Source organism: Tripterygium wilfordii, chromosome 16, assembly GCF_013401445.1.
Source record: "Tripterygium wilfordii isolate XIE 37 chromosome 16, ASM1340144v1, whole genome shotgun sequence".
Classification (NCBI taxonomy): Eukaryota; Viridiplantae; Streptophyta; class Magnoliopsida; order Celastrales; family Celastraceae; genus Tripterygium; species Tripterygium wilfordii.
In genome coordinates this window covers 1,858,247-1,876,263 of record NC_052247.1, presented here as the reverse complement: position 1 = coordinate 1,876,263, position 18,017 = coordinate 1,858,247, and the positions used below count along the sequence as shown (strand labels likewise).

The 18,017-nt window shown below is 35.5% G+C and overlaps 2 protein-coding genes across 2 annotated transcripts; one reads left to right on the top strand and one right to left on the bottom strand.

The window, feature by feature from the left end:
- On the bottom strand, window positions 1-2,785 carry LOC119980794 (glutathione S-transferase DHAR2-like). Its single transcript, XM_038823586.1, has 6 exons — window positions 2,634-2,785; window positions 2,459-2,549; window positions 2,184-2,327; window positions 1,528-1,645; window positions 1,283-1,423; window positions 1-322 (listed from the first exon to the last, which is right to left on the bottom strand). Exons 1-6 carry the CDS (start codon window positions 2,689-2,691, stop codon window positions 236-238), a joined length of 639 nt encoding a protein of 212 aa, XP_038679514.1. The 5' UTR covers window positions 2,692-2,785; the 3' UTR covers window positions 1-235.
- A 3,629-nt stretch (window positions 2,786-6,414) lies between these two features.
- Window positions 6,415-17,984, top strand: LOC119981256. The gene is made up of 5 exons (XM_038824311.1): window positions 6,415-6,863; window positions 7,729-8,773; window positions 15,192-16,148; window positions 16,773-16,956; window positions 17,057-17,984. Exons 2-5 carry the CDS (start codon window positions 7,793-7,795, stop codon window positions 17,692-17,694), a joined length of 2,760 nt encoding a protein of 919 aa, XP_038680239.1. The 5' UTR covers window positions 6,415-6,863; window positions 7,729-7,792; the 3' UTR covers window positions 17,695-17,984.
- Window positions 17,985-18,017: the final 33 nt, after the last annotated feature.

The window sequence follows — 18,017 nt, the reverse complement described above, 5'->3', positions numbered from 1 at the left end:
TAAACAGCATAAACGGGACCATGATTAACAAGAGCAAAGGAATGAGAAACACCACAGTAAAAGAAATACATAAACCATTACCAGATAATGGCATTAGCCACTGCAATTTACTGACAGAGTTAACTTATTACACTGCAGAACAACCGGCCTCCGATGCTAAGGTCTATATGTCTCACAAGCATGTCACTCATATTTCATAACTACGGGTTCTGAAAACTCACAACTTAGAGCTGATTCATGCATTGACCTTTGGGGCCCAACCTGCAATGACATGCTCCTTTGTAGCCTTGGTTTTCACGAATGATTCGCGAGAGAAGATCAGCTGCAAAATAAGGTTACAGAACATATGGAGCCAAGAATCAAGTTACCATCGGATCATCGATTGTCTCCTCTTATTAGGAGAAAATGCAAAGATTAATGAGTAGAAGAGAGACCCATTGGTATTCTAATTAGCATATAAAGCAACATTTCGATACTTAACAAAAACAAAGAATACAGAAATAATAACCCACATTTCAATCCCAAGCAACTGAGTACCTCAGACTCCTGGGTATCCGGAAATCATAGAACCCATCAAGACAATGATAGAAAGCAGTTCCAGGCTTCCAGCCTCTATAGATCTTATTATTATACCAACATTGGTGTAAAACGAGCCAACTCATGTTAACTATGCAAGATGGATGTCATTCATTGTTAACCACAGTGAAATTTGAAATGGAAGTTGAATTGTGAGTTATGTATATAATTCAAGTACAACCATTTTTCTACGCAAATGGAAGGGCACACAATGACACAAGTTTATCAGTTCCGAAAAGTCGAAGACAAACCATTACTCATTAATTAGAGCAATGAAGAGAAAAATCAGTTCATGTCTTAAAGAGCATACCAACACATTATGCATTCCATACACATGCAAATCATATTAGATGAACTCATAAAGAACGAGGGATGACATTCAAAACCAAAGTACTGAATTCACACTCTGACTCAATATCTGCGAAAATGATTGGTATGGTATCACACCCAAATTCGACATCTCCTATGGTTATGACCACTATAATACCCAAATTTCCTGTCATCTAAAATAACAAGTCTTACATGTGACCTGGAGGATAAAAGATATTTAACTCTCTCCTTAAAAGATCATTAACTTTCTCCTTACTAAAACATACAAGTCAAAAGTTGTGTATCAAATGCTGGTTCTACCGGGCCTATCGTGCACCAAAACATGACAAGGAAAACATTAAACAAGTATGCAATGGAAAAGTAAGCAACTCATTACCTCCATGTAGTTGTTGACATGGGTCAAGCTTTCAGGAACACTCCACTTCTTGAAATGCCCAAGAGCAATCTCAAGGTGGTACAGCTTTGGTCCCAAGCTCAAATCGGCAGCACTGATTTTTTCCCCAGCAATAAATGGACCCTGAATCATATTCCAACAGATTATTATGAACTTTCAGGGCAGAATATAGAGCAAATTAATTAGATGGTTGTCCAAGGTGTTTTCATTTTCTCATATAATCATACATGTGCCTTCAGATGCTCATCCAATGCTTTCAGTTCGTCCACTAAAGCCTGCTCTGACCCATCACTTGGATCCTTGCTCTTTAAGAACTTCACAAACGCTCCAAATATCTTTGATCCCCTGTACAATCAGATCGAAAAAAGAATTAAAAAAAAAAAAAAAAACCCCTTCCCAATGAAATCAAGCAAGCATTCGCAACCTAGCCCAATAGATCCAAATATCCTACCTGAAAAAAAGTATTCAAAGAAGTTCTCTCAAACCTTATACCAGAACTTCAGTTAAAGTAATAGGAGCTCAGAAAGAAGAATAAACAAAGAAGGCGTGAAAAATAACAGCCACAGACACTCAACGAAAAAAAAAAAAACAAATTACACATGTTTAGAGAACCAGATTTCAAGATATATAGTAAACAATGTTAAGATAGTCAACAGACAAAGTTCAAGTGGACTTTTTCCCAAATGAGGACTTTCGATCCCATGTCGGCTACAGGGAAGCAACCAGGGAAAAAAAATTCATCAAAGTTCCAAACTTTCTAAGTGAAAAAATATCAGTGAATTTTCACAATATAACCAATGAGCGAAAAACATAATTAAGCCCCGATCACAATAAGAAACAGTAACAGAGAGAGAGAGAAGAAGAAGAAGAACAGGGTCATTACACTGATGCAAATTCAGGAGGAGTTTTGAGTGGAGGCTCAGGATACTTCTCCTCAAGAATCTCAACAATTACATCAGAGTCAGCCACCCATTTCTCATCAACCTTCAGTACCGGCACTTTCCCTTCCGGGTTTATTTCCAAGAACCTATCCCCAGAAAACAAACAAAAAAATATAGAAAACCCATTTCCTCAGTCACTCAAAAGAACCAATCCGCACAGAAGATCTCAAAATCACATGCATCGATATATTTACAGTATCACAAAATTAAAATATACCATTGGGGCTTGTCACTGATATTAACAAGGTGCATCTTGTAAGAGATTTTCTTCTCTTCTAGAGTTAGGAGAGCTCTTTGACTGAATGGACCTGAAAACACAGATCACAACGAAAATCAACCAAAATTCTATCAAAACATTAGATAAACGGGTAGTGTGAGAATGCGAAACGTACAGTCTCCAAGAACATCGGGAGCACCAACAGCAGCCTTGACACAGATCTCCTTAGCCATATCGTAGAAGGGTCGACGAGAGAAAAGTGTTGTTCTGTATAATTGTAGTAAAAATGTGGAAGGTTGTGGAAGAAGTGAAAGCTAAAGAACGGATTTTTTTTTGTTCATATAGATTTTGCGATGGATCGGTGACAGTGAGAATCAAGTACTGGGCCGGACAGAAACGAGCCGGGCCGGATCAACTGTGTTGGGACAAAATGGTATATTGTGGAAATATATAAGGGTATTTACGGTACTTCATAATGGCTTTGCGAACCTCTACTTCTCTAGTGTCTTCTTCTGATGGCGAAAAGACTCAAAAGAGTGCGCTCTGTGGCTCTGCAAAAAATTTGCCTTCGAGCCATACAATAATTTGTGATAGAGAAGGACGTGTTTGGCGTGAAATGTGTTTTACATTTATGTATAATGTATTACTGTAGGTGACAATGAATTTTTTTTAATGTGTGGTAGAGAAATTACACGTTTTAGGCAAATACATGATAATTTTATATATGGATTTGGTAAAAATCGAATCCATGACACTAAAGAGATAAGACTCCCTCGTATCTAACTAGTTAGGCTCGGGGTTAGTCGATACATCCTAACTAACTAGTTAGTTTTAGAGTTGATTTGTTGATCGATACTATGTTGTATATATGTTTTATCTTCTTGGATTGATTTGAGTTAATTGGATCTGTGGATCGTTAGACTTCTAATAGACCTTTAGACACTTGAAATAAGACAATGTCAGTATATCCAACGGCCATTTTGATGATTACCAAAGACACTTCAACGTTCAATTCAATTTCCTCTCCCAAGTGTTATGAGTAAGTAGTAAAAAAACATCTCTTACCTTCTCTTTTCTTTAAGTTTATATAGGGTCCTTCTCAAGATCTTGGAGATCCTCTTTGATTTGAAAGATTATATAAGTTCCTCTTGTGATACGTGGGTGGATTTTTTTTTATATTTTTTTTGAAATACCGTTAAGAAATACGATTCTCTTATAATATACGGACGATTTTACTCCTCTAAAATTACCGTTCACTTGATCCCTATCTTTCGTAAGTGCGGTACGCGTGGCCATTATTAAACTCATAAATTATTATATAAGTCGTTACCACTTTAATATTAATATACACCATATGATAAAATCCAAATGTCAAAATATCACCTGAAGATTTTGCTAAGAAATCTAGTGATGGGGCACATTTAGACTTTATATTCCATGGTCCATAGTCCATACATGTTCCTCCAATCCCATGAGGAATTGGTGCGTCTTCCACTTTAGCTTTTAACTAAAGTTGGGGAACAATATATGATATGAGGTCCTCTCAATCAACACCAACTTTCTCCTGATGATAATATTATTGAATATACTATTCTTTTTGGGTTACAATATGAATTTGTTATTCATGTATAGTCGCGGTTGATGCTCAGGTATATATAAATGCATCTACAATATATAAATGCATCTACAATGTGAGAGAAATTGAGTTTTGTTTATAAACCACTCGTTTGGTTATGTTATACCGATATTAGATTTTTAGTCTAAACACTCGCTCGCACATGTAAAATGGGTTATATCAGACTCAACAAGTGGACAAGTAGAGTTATGTCCAACTAAATCGAGACATTGCTCCGATACCATATTGAATTTTAGAGAATCAGATGGTGAAGAGTTAAAGAAGGTGGAGAAAGAAGGAGATTGAGAGAGACAGGGAGAAAATAGTTGACAATTTCATGCCACGTGTTATGTATTGTTTATTTCATGCCAATATAATATGTGTTCATAGTTCCTACTTCAAAAGTTAGAGGCCGCGAAGCCCATTTCACAAGTTTGGGCCATAGGATCCAAACACAAACAGGGGCTTGCTGAAGTAATTTCTAAGGCCCAATGGACCTCGAACTCACTTTGGAAGCATTTATCCTTTTTCTCAAGCCCGTGTTGTTAAACCCGACTCAGAAAGTAGGTAGTTCTCGGGTCATCGGTCGGACCGGCAATCTAAGTGCCAGGCTAGACGGTGTTTTATGGCTTTAATTACTCATTAATTTCATATTAATGATACAATTTTTAATAATTTTATTTAAACGGCATTAATTAAATTTTATTTATTTATCAAACATCAATAATATTATGATTCTTAATAATTGTATATTAATGACAATAAGTTCAAATTTACATTCATATATGGACAATGCTAGAGACCCCCAAAATATCACCCCCAAAAGTCCCCCAAATCTATGTGTCATCAAAATAGCCATTGATTAAAAACACACATGTAGGGCCCACTTCACATCCAACATTTCACATTAAATGGGGGTTTTTGGGGGTAACTTTTTGGGGGTCTCAAGCATTATTCTTCATATATCTTAACACAAATGACATCTAATTTGATTTTATTTTGAATAATTGTGCATTAATTAATCTAATAACAATTGTTTTTCGAATAACCCCACACCGGGTTTGTTGTCGGGTCCGGCTCGGGTCTTACAACACTTATTCAAAACCATTAAGAAGAAATATATATATATATAATATTAGAGAGAAATAGTATCGACATAATCTTTTTCTTGTGTGAAATTAAAATAGAATTATGTCAATTAATGTATGGTTGTAAATAAAAAATATCATTTTAAAATTTGAATTGTAAATTTATTATTAATGGTATTTGAGTTTGAGGGCTACTGAATTATAAATTTTAAACTCACACGTACAATTTCATGCACCAATTTATTTTTTTTAGAGTGGAATAATTATGTTTGATGGCAAAGCACCACAATTGTTTATTTAAATTATCTTTTCCAGCCGACTTTACATGTGTGAATAATTTGAAATTTAAAATTATTGTAGAAAATATAAACAAATTAATTAATAAATCTAGTGGATGTTGCTGTCGTTGATTGTTTATTATATAATATTTAGAGAGAGAAAAGTCGGCGGACGTTAGGTTTGGACCCGAGCCTAACTCTGGTCAAAAAATGTTGCAATCAAAATGATTCATATCAAAGGTCATTATAAACATAAAAAAAATCAAATATCATTATTAACAAAAATCCTACTACATCCAACAAAATATAATCCATATAAGAGTAATCACAATGATAAAATTTTGTTGAGCCAACAAATATATATTGGATTTTGTGTTTTGTTGATATGTCTAAATTGAAAGACGTGTTTTACTGATGTGGTTGTATTGAGAGACGTGTTTTGTTGATGTAACTGTATTGAGATTTTATGTTTTGGTGTATTTTTATTGGGGACAACATGGAAACATAGAATGTTGTTGACGTCCATGTTGGGTGGAAAATTATAATGTATAGGAATTTATGTTTTACTGATGTGGTTGTATTGACACATGTGTTTTGCTAATATGATTGTATTGAGATACATATTTGGCTTGATTTTTTGTGTAATAAAGACTGAATTTTTGTTAGTCCAGTAAAAATGTCTTATTGAAACAATTTCAACATGGCTATTCAAAAATTATCGATATAATTGAACCGATGGATACCAATTCAATCAATTATTTTAAAATTTTTATATATATATCTCTTTAAGAACCGACTGCAAAATCGATCCATAATCAAAATAACCGATTAATTGATCAAAGAAATTTATGTCAAAAACTAACCCTATCACCATCTTCAATGGCGCGAGTCAGTTACTATTTCGCGCTCGTTTACGCGAAACGACAAAGAGAATAAAAAAAGAGAGAATAAAACTAACGAAACCGCATCCTGCACTGACAGATACCCTTTTATCGATCAAAACGCTGCCTTTGTCATCATTTCCGTATCCAATCTCTCTCTCTCTCCCACCCTTTTTGTTTCATTTGATACGGTGTCATCTGCGACTCTGTTTCTCGGGATTTCAATTTCTGGGTAAGTATAAATCGCCGAGAGTAAAAAGAAAAACCGATCTTTTTCGTTGCTTGGCGCGTCCACATTGACCCAGATTCGAGGCTTTTGTCTTTGCTCGTTTCTTCAATTATGTTCGAGTGTTTGACCCCATATCGGCTTGTCTTTTCATATGCTGGATTGGCAATAATTTTTTTGGATTTTAGGAGTACTTTTGTTCTTGGTTGGTTGGTCGTTTGTGGAAGTGAAAGATTTTGACGGAAATTCTTGCATGTTGTGGCGAAATCGATACGGGGGCACTTGTATGATGGAAGGATATATGACTCTAATTTAAGGTCAGATTCTTTTCTCCTTCCAAATCGATTTCTGGGTGCCATCCTTTTTTTAGTTTCTGCACATGTAGGATTTGTTTTGATTGATTTGGTTGAGTTATGGTTATTCCGCACACATCTGTCAAACTGGGTTTTGTTTCTAGTGGGATTTAACGGTGATGGTAGGATGGTGTGTCGTGGTTACATCTAAATCATGTCTTATTGTCTGTTTTGGTCTTTAGCTTTCTTCAAGACTAGTGTTCTTGTTGTTGTTAGGTGATATTATGGCTGTTTGTTGGGATGTTTTCAGGTGAAGTGAGGTCTGGTCTTATTTCATGATGATGGCTTTACACTTATTTTCATGTAAAGAAGCTGTTGTAATGATTTTGTTGCTTGACAATGATTGATTGAAACTTTAGTTCTTCTATTGATAGGATTTCTAGAACAACTTTTTTGGCTTTGTGGTCATAGGATGCTCATATGACATGAGCCTTCATTGGACTCACTTGTCCATTTCTTACTTTGTTCATTCATTTATTTGATTTGTAGATGTTTGTTTCTCTTTTCCTTTTCCTTTATTATTTTCATTAGAAACTAGTGTGTTTTGGCTACACAATGATTTCAACAAAGCAAAGATGTTTGGACACTTGAAAAAAATTCTCTAAATTTGCCAACTGAGCTTAATTGCTAATATTGTAGAATAGGGTAAGTAATTTATTTCTATTTTCCTCCTGAGGATTTCACATCTCTGAGTTGGATAGTGTTGGCTTTTCTTGCTCAGAACAAGCAAATAGCCCAAAAAGGAATGTATTTAACAAATGACAACTATTGGATATTTGAATCATGCTCCATCTTTTTCCTTACATATATTTTGTTTGATTTGGTGCAGGTGCATTCTTTTATTTTCTCTGCAGTGCTTGAATTTGGTTTTCTCATTGAAACTAGCAGAAGCAATGTCAGAAATAATGGTATCTAAACAGTCTGTGCCAAGTGTCATTGCAAGATTGATGGGTCTTGAGGAGCTAAATCCGCAGCAGCCTGTGCAGAAAAGACAGAGAGTGTTGTCTGAGAGTTATCTACGAAGAGTTGCTTCTATCGGTGTGTGGGAGAAGCATTCATTTCATGCACGAAATTCATTTAGGCTTGGTAGTGAAGATCAGAAAGAATGTAAGGATGCATTTGGAGTATCGATGGCATTAAAAAATGAAAAGCTGCATCTTCCGCCAGTTTTAAAGAGAAAAGTAAAATCAGGTTCTTCAGAGGTAAATAGGACCTTTATGAGGCAGAAGCCGAGAAATGCAAAGTGTGTCATGGCTGACAAGAAGCTTCATGTTTCAATCGAAGATTTTGATGCATCTGAAGTAATTGATTCGGAGCCTCTCAATGATTGGCAATGTGTCCCTTCCCCTTCTCAGTCAGGTCACATTCCTTTTCCAAATTCATCATCTTTTTCTGATTTTAGAGGGACCGATGTACACCAGAGATTTTGGAGGACGGGCAGAGGAGGATATGTTAAATCCAATGAGAAAATCAAGAATGGCCTTTCTACAGGTTCCAATGGAGAACATGGTATCAGTAATGTCAGAAAGTTCCACAGATCTCCATTTGAGTTTCCCAATGGAAGACGTATCCCTGCTAAAAGGATTGTTGTTTTAAAACCATTCCCTGAAAGTCCGCAGAATTCTGTGAATCAATTTTCTTCATCAACTGCAACTCATGGCTTTCAGTTAGGTGACAGGAAGCATGGAGGTATTCTTAATCCTGAAAGTGAAAATTTATTTATTGAAGCAGAAGGAGGAAAAAACATAGCTAACAATAGGAAATTTCGTAGACTAAGGTCTAGCTTGTCAGAGGAAAGTAATCGACAAATCGAACATGGTTTAAGCATCATGTCTGCAAGGGTAACGGAGGTAGAAACTGGAGGTGGGGCCACTACTGAGTGATAAATGTTCAAATATACACTTTAAATGATAAATTATCATGAACATTTGTCATATAATTTGGGCGTAAAGTGATTATTACACAATTAAAAGTACAAATGTCATTTTTTTTAATCACTTTATATTTATTTCTATATTTTTAGGCCCAAAAACATATAACTCATATTTCAGGTCAGGCTTTATTCCATAAACAATCTTAGTTTTGTTTGACTTTGTATTCTGTTATATATATAAGTCGTAAAGTGCATAGTAACATTACTATTCATGAATAGTAATACATAAAAGTCGCAGAATGTATAGTAATATTTACTATTCATGAACAGTAATATATGTAAAGTCGCATGATGAATAGTAATTATATTATTTCTTCGTCTTTTTTTTCTTCTATAAATAGAGACGGAAAACATTGAAGAAAGACATCACAAAACCAGAGAAGAAATCAAGGAGGAAGAGGAGAAAGAAATCAAGGAGTGAGTTCTTGAGTTTTATTTTCTCTTTTACAGCAATTTGCTCACATATTCTTTCTAGAATTTTGTGAGATCAATTGTTGGTGGTGTAAACCTAGTATGAGGAACTAATCCTCTTACTAGGGTGATGATGGATCCACTCTATTGTATGTAAATAAATTTGGTTTGATTATTAGTTTATTTATGCTATGTCAAGTGTTAATTAGCTATTCTTTATTCATAATTAAATCTTGATGCTTAGCTACCATCTAGGTTCGATTACCATGATGCAAATTGAGACAAATGCCCATGTCCAATTTGAGATAAGCTTCTTGCAATTAATACCGGAGTTACCTAGACATAAATGCCATATGCTAGGATCTTTGTGATCGCTACATAAGTTACCATAAATCCTAATGCATTCTTGATTGTCCTAGCCAATCCAAATGCCCATGGATGGTTGCAATTGAGAATAGACGTGGTAAGTCAGATGCCCATGACTATTACATAAATTAGGGGACTTGATCTTTGACATGCATGAATGAAATGATAATTGTCGGCTAAATAATTTAAATACAATAGAGTTGGTGAAATCGGATCCCTAGTGTTTGTTTATTTGTGTTAATCCTTATTTATTTTGTTTCCATTGATAATTACAAGAGTTGGAATTGCAGATATTTAATATTCAGTCCCTGTGGGTACGACACTCGTATTTGCCACTTCTATACTACAATTGATTCGTGCACTTGCGAGTATAATTTGGGTTTATAATCGCTATACTTTTAGCGGGTATTAAATCTCACATCAAGTTTTTGGCGCCGTTGCCGGGGACTGATTTAATATATTGTTATCTAACTCTTGTATATATGTATATATGTATATATTAATATTAGTATACTACACCTCCTTAATGGAAGGTTTTTCATTTTTCATTTCATTTTATTTATTTATTTATTTTTATTTTTTTGTGGATGGCTTTACCGCCCCATCTAACTATATATTATTGGCTGGTTCTACTGCTACCGCCTATATCTGTTTATAATAACTGTCACAAACATTTACTAACTTACTAACATTTATTCATTTATTTATTTATACAGTATTATTTATATTTGTGGTTGGCTTTACACTGCCCCACCTGTACATATATACTTATATGGTCGGCTAAGCCGCCTACTATAACTTTTTATTTCTGTTAATACTTATGGTTGGCCTTTATGCCCCATTTTACTGTCTTTTATATTAATTTTTTTATTTTGTGTATATTAACTCTTTTAATTTTGTTGAAAAAAAAAAAAACTACAAGTTCACCTTGCATAAAAAGTAAAAATTAAAAAAAAATTAAAAAAAAAAAATTTTAAAATTAAAAAAAAAAAAAAAAATTTCATTTTGGCCTTTCCACCATCATTCTCTAATGGTTGACTCGACAATCTGCCCAGTTGATATTCCTCATGGTGAAATTAAACGAATTTTGGAGAAGACTGTGAATATCAAAAGAACTGACTGGAGTATAAAATTGAATGATGCTCTTTGGGCATATCGCACTGCATACAAAACTCCAATTGGCATGTCTCCATATCGTTTGATTTTTAGCAAGGGTAGCCATCTTCTTATGGAGCTCGAGCATAAAGCATTCTGGGTAATAAAAAAGTTGAATTTTCATTACAATGCAGCTGGTGAGAACACTTTGTCTTGCCCAGACATTACTCTCCAAGATCCAGGTAATTGAGTGTTGGGAACACTCCGTCTTGCCCAGACGATAAATACAGCGCTTATGGGAGGCAACCCATATTTCTTTTTCATCTATTTTTTTTCTTTCTTTATTTTATTTTATTTTATTTTATTTTTTATATATTATCTGATTTAAAAAAAAAAAAAAACAAAAGAGAAAAAAAAAAAAAAAGTCATCCTCGAGTGTGATAATGAGCCGCAAAGCGTGACAGTAAAGTAAGTACTGATGTGACAAGCACCACGAATTTCTTTCTTTATTGTCTCGATCAGTTTTCATTTTCATCTCACTCATTTTCTGGCAAGAGTGTGTTTTCTCTTTAACAGAGATCAGAAGCCATGCCGAGGCAACCACGCACCATCGTATCACAATTGCAATCCAGGCTTGCGTTGTTCAATAAAGCTGAAATAATTCCGGAGTGTCAAATTGACAAAACGATACAACGAGAAGCCATCAACAGATGGGCGATGAACTACTTGAGGGAGCATTCTTTGTTGTTTCTCGTAGATCCAGATCCAGAAAATAACTTACTGGTGTATCCTCAGATCATTCGCTCTTTCTATCACACTCTCATCGAGTTACCACGAAGCGAGCGGACTAGGGATCAACTGGTTTATCAGGTTATCATTGCTGGTGTGAAAGTTCAATTCACAACAGCAGATCTGTGTTGCTGCTTAGGGTATCCACCAACAGATGATGAGCCCACTGGATCTCGACAACCAATCTATGCATCAAAGCAAGAAATGATTGATGATATGTGCGGTGGAAAGATGAATAAACACAATAACGCTGCACGCCGCGCCTACTTGCCATCAAAGATGTGGTTGTTGGATGATGCTATTAGGAAAAATCTTTGTCCTATAGGCCATGAGCAAGAACGACGGGGAAAATTCCTCTCAGTTTTATACTATATGTATAAAGGGTGTTGGTTTGATATTGGAAAGATCTATCTGGCCATGATCTGCAAAGCCAAATATGTTGTTGAGAATAAGCCAAAAAAGGTGGGGAAGTTATTTTTCCCACGGCTTATCACAAGGTTGCTTTTGTTCAAAAGCATTCGACCTCCTCGGCCTCAAGCATCTTTGGGTTATCAGGTCACCATGCTGGAAAAATGGACATGGCGTCAGAGCATCAGCCATTTGAAAACAACTTCTGCTAGACAGAAGCAGACCCAAGAAGCTCCCTCAACATCACCACCTGGAGATTCCTCATCAGGAGTTGCAGTGTCTCCACAATCAGATCACATAAGTGCAGCAATAGCCCGGCTAGAGATGGGGCTACAAACACTAGAGGATGGACAACACAGACTGGAGCACATGATGGCCGCACTCATGGATATGATACGAAAGTGAAAACATAGCCATCCAACGGTCAGAATTGTTTTTGTGTCAGGTTGTATTTTTCTGAACCATAGCTTTGCATATGTACTTTTCAAATTTTCCTTTTTTTTTATTTTTTTTATTTTTTTTATTTTTTTTATTTTTTTATTTTTTATTTTATTTTTCTTTTCCCATTGAGGACAATGCCAGATTTTAAGAGGGGGAGGAATTGGTTTGATATTTAAAAAAAAAAAAAAATGGTAGCTAGAGGAGGCAAGTGCTGTGCTACTTTAGGTGCAAGCTTGAAACACTTGTAGTTGATCTCTTAGAGGGATGCCAACTCAACCAGCTAAGTAATTAGTAGTTTGTCCAGGAAACAACCACCGATAAGGTATTTGGGAGTCCTAAGCATGGACTGGACGAAATGTCCATAATTGTAAAGCCCCAAAGTGGAGATACAAAGGATTGTTGACCTTGGCTTGGGTTCTATTGAGCCGACCAGAAACTCTTAGAGAATGACAACCTATTGTAAGGCCTTGTTAGCCTTTTGCCCTTGCTACGGGGTACATCTCTTTAGTTAGGTTGATAGTAACCTAGCATCCAGTCTCAAGGATCCTGGTGTTGAGACAAATTCCGTTTATTTACGGTGCTTTGGGAATATTGAGTCTTAGAACCGTTTGTTTGTTAAATATCTATTCTGTTTAATGATTGCTAAAAAAAATAAATAAATAATTGTGATTTGGAAGTCATGTTCTTATCATATTTCTAAATTGGTCTGAATATCTCTGAAGTGTGGATAACAATTTGAGTTGAATACCCATAATCACTTGTGGATTTTTTTTTTCTGACTTTAGTTTTGTCTCACCTATTCTATTTAATAATTGGATCAATTGCACAGAATTACATATTTGTGAGGTACGATATTTAAGATTAATTATGAATACTGTGATTTTCTTGAGTTGAATTAGAATTCTTTGAATATTAATATCTTGGGATACATGTATATATTCATATTTATATTAAAAAGAAAAAAAAAAAAAGAGAGTACATTATGAATAAATGGGAGTGTTTGTAAGTTTTTCTGCTGAGTAACCGGGCCTCTTGCCTCAGTAAGCAGTGAGTGTTCGCGTAAAAAGGTAGAAAAATCAAGACATCAACCCATGTGACAAGCGAAGTTTTGTAGCCTTTTTGACTCGAGTTATTAAACCCGTTGGGGTGTCTTTACACCTAATGCCCTGAGCCAACTGGATTGGGAGTCATTGGTTGAACGCTTGTTACAAGGGTCATTTAGAAAGCTTAATGAGACTGAGCATTGCACAAGTCACATAATATTATATATATATAAAAAAAAAAATGAAAAGTCAATAAATAAAATCCCTTGATATTAATTATTCATTGAGTCTGATGATTCTTGTGATATTGCAATATTTGTGTTAAGATTAAATTAAAGCCACGTATTTATGTTAAATTCGCTACGCACTACACATCACGCTAAGATAGAATGGGTGGTATGAGATTTAGTCAGAATGATTGCTTCTAGTGATGGTGGTTGGTAGATTCTTGCATATATTCATACTTATGAGATAATTGGATTATTTACATATATGACATGAATTGTTTGAGCGCTTCAATTACTAGGGACTAGCAATAAGCTGGTTGGGGGTTGTGATAAATGTTCAAATATACACTTTAAATGATAAATTATCATGAACATTTGTCATATAATTTGGGCGTAAAGTGATTATTACACAATTAAAAGTACAAATGTCATTTTTTTTAATCACTTTATATTTATTTCTATATTTTTAGGCCCAAAAACATATAACTCATATTTCAGGTCAGGCTTTATTCCATAAACAATCTTAGTTTTGTTTGACTTTGTATTCTGTTATATATATAAGTCGTAAAGTGCATAGTAACATTACTATTCATGAATAGTAATACATAAAAGTCGCAGAATGTATAGTAATATTTACTATTCATGAACAGTAATATATGTAAAGTCGCATGATGAATAGTAATTATATTATTTCTTCGTCTTTTTTTTCTTCTATAAATAGAGACGGAAAACATTGAAGAAAGACATCACAAAACCAGAGAAGAAATCAAGGAGGAAGAGGAGAAAGAAATCAAGGAGTGAGTTCTTGAGTTTTATTTTCTCTTTTACAGCAATTTGCTCACATATTCTTTCTAGAATTTTGTGAGATCAATTGTTGGTGGTGTAAACCTAGTATGAGGAACTAATCCTCTTACTAGGGTGATGATGGATCCACTCTATTGTATGTAAATAAATTTGGTTTGATTATTAGTTTATTTATGCTATGTCAAGTGTTAATTAGCTATTCTTTATTCATAATTAAATCTTGATGCTTAGCTACCATCTAGGTTCGATTACCATGATGCAAATTGAGACAAATGCCCATGTCCAATTTGAGATAAGCTTCTTGCAATTAATACCGGAGTTACCTAGACATAAATGCCATATGCTAGGATCTTTGTGATCGCTACATAAGTTACCATAAATCCTAATGCATTCTTGATTGTCCTAGCCAATCCAAATGCCCATGGATGGTTGCAATTGAGAATAGACGTGGTAAGTCAGATGCCCATGACTATTACATAAATTAGGGGACTTGATCTTTGACATGCATGAATGAAATGATAATTGTCGGCTAAATAATTTAAATACAATAGAGTTGGTGAAATCGGATCCCTAGTGTTTGTTTATTTGTGTTAATCCTTATTTATTTTGTTTCCATTGATAATTACAAGAGTTGGAATTGCAGATATTTAATATTCAGTCCCTGTGGGTACGACACTCGTATTTGCCACTTCTATACTACAATTGATTCGTGCACTTGCGAGTATAATTTGGGTTTATAATCGCTATACTTTTAGCGGGTATTAAATCTCACATCACTGAGCTAGAGTCTGGGGCCTCTGGGCTGAACATATCTTCTGCCCTTTTCTTTTCTGATTGGAGGAACCATTATCCACCATCATATTCAGGAATTTCGTATGTGGCTGTGGAAGCTAATGAGAAAATCTTTGGAAGAGGGACGACCGCTAAAAATTTTAAACGAGTCTGGGCACCTAGTAGGGGCAAAATGCTTAGAATGCCTGATAACAAGTTGAGGCCAATTTTGGATGGGAAGCCTAGTCAGCTTGGCTTCAGCAATCAAAATTGTCATGAAAAAGAATATGTAAATTTGGGTTTTCCTTTCTGCATTAGCAGCTCTGGTGCCAGTGAGGATAGGATTGTTAGATCCACAACTCCCTCAGATAATTCCTCTGGAAATGGGAGCTCTAAATCCAGTTTCTCACTTCAGAATGACAGGTATGTTATGCCGCTTGAGTCTCTTAATAGGGTAAGACGAATGTCAATGAAGCAAGAACTCAAGGAGAAACGTGGTATGGTACTGCAACACACAGGACCCAGGTCTTTAGGATCTCCACCTAATTCTTCATGTTTGCCGTCAGGATTAACTGGAAATGGTCGGATTCACCATTTGAAGTACCAACTTGAGGAGGCAGGTCTGTTTGTACCAAATTCAGGAGTGCCTAGGTCCTCAGGTTCGAATAATCTTTGCTCTTATTCAGAAGTTGATCACGCATTACAAGCAAACTCGGTGACTGAGGAGGAGCTAGAGGTCACACTCGAGGATAATGATCAGTCTGAACAGAATTGTGTGGTTTCAAGGTCATCATTACATGATGTATCCATTAGTGTGGTTCCTGATATATTGCTTGATTCAGAAACTGAAGCTATTGGCCAGTCTTTTGTAAATGTTGAGAAGCATTATGGATCTACTGAGCACATCTTGGAGAAAGTTGATAGTTCTTCTTCTTATGCCCCCGAAAAATCAATTCAACAGGTTTGATTTTCTTCTTTTAAAGCTCCTCTATTTCCAGCAGTTTGATTGCTGGTATACTTTCTTCAGAAAAGTCTTTGCTGGATTTGGCTTCTGCCCCATAGATATATTGACCTACAATGTCTTCACTTATGAAATAACATTATTGCATCTTAAATCTCTCTCTTGGGACTGTTTTCTTCTGTAACCATAAATGCTACTATGACACAGTGCACTGTTTGGCATTGCAAATTCAGAGCTTCGTTGATATATTACATTAACATGCATCCTGTCCGGAACATCGTATGATATTTGGGTATCCCTATAATTACAAGGATGTAACTTTTTGAAAAAAAAATCCTATATTTTGTCTAAGTTAGATGAAACAGCCACTAGATGTTTCGTTAGAGATAATATTGAAGCTGTATCAAAGTGATATTTGTAGAATTCTTTTACAATGTGATAGTAAGACATTAATCTACAAGGACAACCCCATTCTTATCAAATAGACTCCGCATCTTATGCCTCAGCTGCTGAAAGAAACTTGAGTGAACTTCGTCTTTTTTGAAACTTTGTTTGTCTTTGTGACAATTTTTGGCTCAGAATTCTGATAATTTTTATCTTTCCAAATTCTTCCATGTGTTGCAGGATATGCCAAGTGGAGCCTCTGAAGAAGGTTCTGTTTCTTCATGTTCCAGCACAGAATTTGAGTCTCTTATGAGCTTGGAGGATGCTTACCATCCTAGCCCAGTTTCAGTTCTGGAGCCAATTTTCAAGAACAATATTTCATCTTGTTCAGAAAACTTTCAGAATGGTGGTGCTGATTTACAAGGTCAGTGGACTAGAGAGTATTTGCTTTCATTTGTAAGTTGCCTTTCTTCCTTATTCCTTTTATAAACACCTTCTATCTCCTTGTCTTTACTGTTTACCAGGTTTACACCTGCAACTCGAAATTCTGAAATCTGAGGTGTCAGACTCAGATGCATACTCGGAAGGATCTGGGATGATTGTGTCTAGTGATGAAGACACCGCGGAAGTTGTATCTATTGGCTACTCTGAGGAAAATGAAGATTCAGTTAAAGAGAATAGAGAATTCTCCTATATGGTTGATGTCTTTAGTGAGGCGGGTTTTCAGAGCAGGAATCCATATGTTGGCTCTGATAAATGGCATTCTCCAGAATGCCTGATAGACCCTTCTGTCCTTGAGAAAGTAGAGAAGAAATATGCTGAGCAGAAATCGTGGAAGAGATCAGAAAGGAGGCTGTTATTTGACCGTATAAATTCTGGACTAATGGAGATGTTGCATTCATGCACGAGTGTGCGTTCGCTGACAAAACCTGTAGGAAGAAGATTCAGTTTTAGGCATAGCCCTGAGACAATTACGGAGGAGCTGTGGAGGTTGCTGGTCAGCCAAGGAAAGCAAGTGTTCAACAAATTATCTGAGAAGGTGCTGGGAAACGACGACGGGTGGTTGGATTTGGGAGATGAAGTTGAGGTCATCGGTATAGAAATAGAGAATTCTTTGATTGATGAACTGGCAGCAGAGTTTATTACCATGGAAAATTGGTGATTTTTAAAAAAAAATTATTTTATTTATCATTGTCAGAACCACAGGGTATAGAGAAATAGTATCATTAGTGCATGTAAGTCTATTGTTCTGCATCACTTAAGAGAGGTGTAACTAGGAAAAAAAAGTTTTGATGGATTGAGGTTTGAAATTAGCTGGTTAGTGTGTACCATTTTTTCTTTGAAAAATTGCATCTGACATTCAAGGTGTGTTTGATTTAGCTGTTTTTCAAGCATTTTCTGTTTTCATTTTCCTGGAAAATAGAAAACGCCCTAGAAAACGTGTTTGGTGTTGCTTGTTCTTAGGTGCTCTCACCTGAATATTTT